Genomic DNA, 5,000 nt, shown 5'->3' on the forward strand with positions numbered 1-5,000 from the left:
TATCTCTCTTTTGCATGCTCACACACACACACACACACACACACACACACACACACACACACACACACACACACACACACACACACACACACACACACACACACACACACTGCCATCCACTGCCATCTTCCAGTCCCTCACTCTTCCCTGTTAGATATGTCAGGTGGAAGATGCAGGGACAGTGCTGTGGCCTGTAGCCAGCATGTGAGAGGAGGGAGAGGGACAGGGACAGTGCTGTGGCCTGTAGCCAGCATGTGAGAGGAGGGAGAGGAAGATGCAGGGACAGTGCTGTGGCCTGTAGCCAGCATGTGAGAGGAGGAAGATGCAGGGACAGTGCTGTGGCCTGTAGCCAGCATGTGAGAGGAGGAAGATGCAGGGACAGTGTTGTGAGAGGAGGCACAGGGACAGTGCTGTGGCCTGTAGCCAGCATGTGAGAGGAGGGACAGTGCTGTGGCCTGTAGCCAGCATGTGAGAGGAGGAAGATGCAGGGACAGTGCTGTGGTCTGTAGCCAGCCTGTGAGAGGAGGAAGATGCAGGGACAGTGCTGTGGCCTGTAGCCAGCATGTGAGAGGAGGAAGATGCAGGGACAGTGCTGTGGTCTGTAGCCAGCATGTGAGAGGAGGAAGATGCAGGGACAGTGCTGTGGTCTGTAGCCAGCATGTGAGAGGAGGAAGATGCAGGGACAGTGCTGTGGTCTGTAGCCAGCATGTGAGAGGAGGGAGAGGAATATGCAGGGACAGTGCTGTGGTCTGTAGCCAGCATGTGAGAGGAGGAAGATGCAGGGACAGTGCTGTGGTCTGTAGCCAGCATGTGAGAGGAGGAAGATGCAGGGACAGTGCTGTGGTCTGTAGCCAGCATGTGAGAGGAGGAAGATGCAGGGACAGTGCTGTGGTCTGTAGCCAGCATGTGAGAGGAGGAAGATGCAGGGACAGTGCTGTGGTCTGTAGCCAGCATGTGAGAGGAGGGAGAGGAATATGCAGGGACAGTGCTGTGGTCTGTAGCCAGCCTGTGAGAGGAGGGAGAGGAAGATGCAGGGACAGTGCTGTCGTCTGTAGCCAGCATGTGAGAGGAGGAAGATGCAGGGACAGTGCTGTGGTCTGTAGCCAGCATGTGAGAGGAGGGAGAGGAAGATGCAGGGACAGTGCTGTGGTCTGTAGCCAGCATGTGAGAGGAGGGAGAGGAAGATAGAGATGGACACGGCTAAAGAGGAAGTGGACAGGGCTTTAGAAGGCTGAAAAGAGGGAGAGAGGGAACCAGAGTTTGCTGCCATACCAGCTGTCCAGGCCAGGTCTGCCAGACTTCCCAGACGGCCCTTGGAGTCGTGACTGGAAGAACGCTGCTGCGTCCACGGGCCTTGTACCTGCCAGATGGGGGGACGGAGGGATGGAGGGAGGGAGGGAGGGAGGGAGGGAGGGGAAGTGAAGGGACTGGGGGGAGAGAGAGAGAGAATGATGATAATGAATGAAGCATTGAGGGTCAAAGCTAGTATCCGTCTTTTGGCAGGTAGAACTACTTCTGCATCTTCAGGTGGTGGTAGAGACAATCCCCGCCCTCCAACGCGCGCGTGCGCCCACACGCACACAGGCACACACACACACACACACACACACACACACACACACACACACACACACACACACACACACACACACACACCTTGTTGAACTGCATGGGGGTGACACCAAATAATTAAAGGGGGACTGACCCCCCCAGATTTCTTGCAAAACGCTATTCTACTTGATTTGAAAACTCTGCAGGCAAGATGGCCACCTATACTGCCTTCTTTAGCTGGCAGAATTCCTCCCCCATAAACTAACATATCTTGGCCAATAAGTATGTAACATGTAAACATGTATGTAACAACAAAATAAAACAACCCGTTATCTCTTCATTTGATGTAGAATGCAGAGGACATGTAAATGTTTAGTTAAACTTGCATTCCAGGAATATTGCTCTAAAGATAACGATAATGGCTCGAGACTGTTTCGTCCTGAAACCCACTCGCTTTGCGCCAGACCACAGAACACAATCAATTTGGGGGTGGAACACGCCAGGATTGGCCAACGCCAACGCCAGTGCCCAGAACTGTCAAATCAAATCATCGACAGAGACGCTATGGCCCGCCTCCCAGTATTTTCAGTGTATCCGAGATAGATATCATAGAAAACGTTATGAATATAGCCACGTTATGAACAACAAACTAACGCTGGTGATCCGTATGGAAACAGTGTTACTCGAAATGGTTAAAAGTTCTATCAATTTGGCCATTCACTGGCGTTTTACTGCCATATAACATAACTAACTAGCGGCTAATATTAGCCACAGTAGGCGATTACCCATGGATGCATTGCTCTTAAAGGGCTCGCGCTGCATGAACTACAGTAATCACATAGGGGGGAAAAAATATTTTTCACATGAGTGGGGCACGCGCTAACCCCACCGTGACGTCACGATGTACCAAATCTCCCATTCATTTGAGGGCACAAAAAAAGCAGGTTTGAACCCATAGAGGGAACTTATGCTAGAAAAGATACAAATGGTACAATGGTAACAGTTTGGTCTCAAATGTGGAAGTTTTGACCAGAATTCTTCACACACCACCCCCAAAGTCATATTGGTTAAAACCTGAAAAAAAGTGTTTTGGGGGTAAGTTACACTTTAACTCATTGAGTGCCAGCCACTTTTGGAGAACGGACGCTCCCAGTGCCAGAGTTTCAGAGCGTTTTCAGTGATTTCTCGAGGCCCACAGAATATTGTGTGATATTACTATGTAAACACTGAACACGCACAAAGAACGATGAGACTCTATTCTATCATCTGCAAAAAAAAGTTTATTGATCCCATTTTCCGTTCTTTAGTTATGAGCCGGAGAAGATAGCTTGATTCATCCAAAAAAAGCAATTTTTTTCTAGAAGCTGAGATAATTGGCCTTTTGTGAAATTAATCATTTCAAGCACATCACTGACTCTGAAGCTAATCTTTTCTAATGTAGTCACACCTCAAAAATAATTTCCTTCAATAAAACAGTTTAGGCCAGGGAATTTTGTTTGGCAGAATAATATTTTTAGCTACAACCAGCAGCGCTGGCCCCTGCGTGCGCTGCTGGTTGCAGCTTCTTGCTGGTTTTGATTTGCTGCTGGTGGGTATCGGATATTCTGGCTTGCGTTTGTCAATCCTGTCCTGCTGCCTGGGTCTGTCTGGGTGTTGTGTGTGTGCTGCTCTGCGTGCCCCCTCCCCCCCCCCCCCCCGCCCCGCCCCGCCTCGCCTCAACTGCACACTCCTCCTCCTGTCTGTGGTGGCTCTCTGCTGAGTTTGCTGTGCGCACAGTGAAGGGTGCGGAACAGCCAGGCTTTTTTACAGCGTTCCGCGTGTGTTTGTCACCGGCAACGATGCTTCCAGTTGAGAATAACAACTCCACGGTGTGGATGTGCTGTCGTGCTGTCGCAACCGACACGGAGCGGCTCAATTGTGGGAGCAGATTGGCTGCTGCAGGCACAGCTGCAGTAACGTGCTTCAGCATATCGATGCATACGGATGCGATGCGATTTCCGTTTCCATAACGACTTCTTCTTTGTTTTTTCCTTGCCTTTCTGTTATGTGGAGAGCACTGTCGCCACCTAAGGGTTCTGTAAAATAGGTTAGACACATCCAATAGCTATAATATTTGTACATCAGAGGCAGAAGGCTTTGATCGACGCCCCACCGTCAAAAAACGCAATTGACGAACATGTCCGTCCTTGGCACTCTACGTTACTAATTGAAATGACGAACATGTCCGTCCTTGGCATTCAATGAGTTAAGGACTCGCGTGACTCGACTGCCAATCTCACAGTCGAATACTCGCAAAATGTGGTTATGAAACAAGGATCATTCCGTTCCGGCTATATGAGGGTGCTGAAATTCTGATTTGACATAGAATTACTTGATTTCTCCTAGGGATGCACGATATATCAGTATCGCCTGATGTTAGTCATTTTTTAATATATCGGTATCGATCCGATGAGCAAAATATTAATATCGGTTGTTATTGGTACTGTATCGACCTTCCTTCCTTCTGTCCTTCTTCAGATGGCCAGCTCAGACATATAAAAACAGGAGAGGCCTTTGTGTTCAATGCCAGAGAGGATCTCCACCGCTGGAACCAGAAACGCTATGAAGCCCTTGGAGAGGTAACATACCACCTTCTGTACTGGCATCCTTAACATTAATAGGCCGTTCCATTTGTACTCTGAACTAGGGATTTCACAGTTCAAAGGTCAGGAACGCCCCATGTGACGTCACCTGCCCTCAGATTTTCTCCGCCGATCTCGGGGGAGCCTCACCAGCCCCCACATCAAATTCCAAGATAGCAGGTCTGTGCTTCAACAGTAGTTAAAGTTGTAGTAAATACTGTTTATTAGCCCTTCTGTCTTATTTGCGTCTAATTAAATCAGTTGTACATACAGTACTGTCTAACTTTTATCTGTGGACATGTTGCTACAGTGTTTGTGTGTGCAAAATGCCTAGAGCTAGGGCTAGAGCTAACCCTGGCTGGTTTCCCAACTGTTTAAAATGAAACGCACAGAACTCGGGTGTGACGTCACTCAACTGGGATATCCCTAGTTCCCAATATAAAAGGAATCGCCCATAATACTGGGTTCTTAAACTGTTTTAGGCTGCCGTCCAATTTCAATTAATTTTGTCTTGTCTAGGAGTTTATTAATATCTACTAGGACTCTTTACATTCTCTGTCCTGACCAATGAGTTGAAAAATGAATTACAATATTACGAGATGTAGCGATGGTTGTCATTTATCTGTCAAAACAAAGACATGAGACATAGCGCTCTTTCACATTCATTATTAAAAACTGGACGGAATGCATCCGGTGTTCTTATCAACGCTTTCTTGTTATTAGTGTTTGTATTCCCCTTTGCTTCTATGAGTTTGTTTGTTTGTTTTTGGTGGGAGAGAGGAGAGGATTTAACATTGATTATGAATGATTCATTTGAAAAGCTTTCAG

The 5,000-nt window shown here is 47.9% G+C and overlaps 1 protein-coding gene across 1 annotated transcript in view; it reads left to right on the forward strand.

The window, feature by feature from the left end:
* The window catches only part of arb2a (ARB2 cotranscriptional regulator A), a 237,176-nt gene that overhangs the window by 8,279 nt on the left and 223,897 nt on the right, over positions 1 to 5,000 (forward strand). Inside the window, exon 3 of the mRNA XM_083644566.1 lies at positions 4,069 to 4,169. Coding sequence (XP_083500692.1) covers positions 4,069 to 4,169 — 101 coding nt within the window. The remainder of the gene's footprint in view (positions 1 to 4,068; positions 4,170 to 5,000) is intronic.

The sequence above is a fragment of the Poromitra crassiceps genome, assembly GCF_964638095.1.
Source record: "Poromitra crassiceps genome assembly, chromosome: 10".
Taxonomy (NCBI): domain Eukaryota; kingdom Metazoa; phylum Chordata; class Actinopteri; order Beryciformes; family Melamphaidae; genus Poromitra; species Poromitra crassiceps.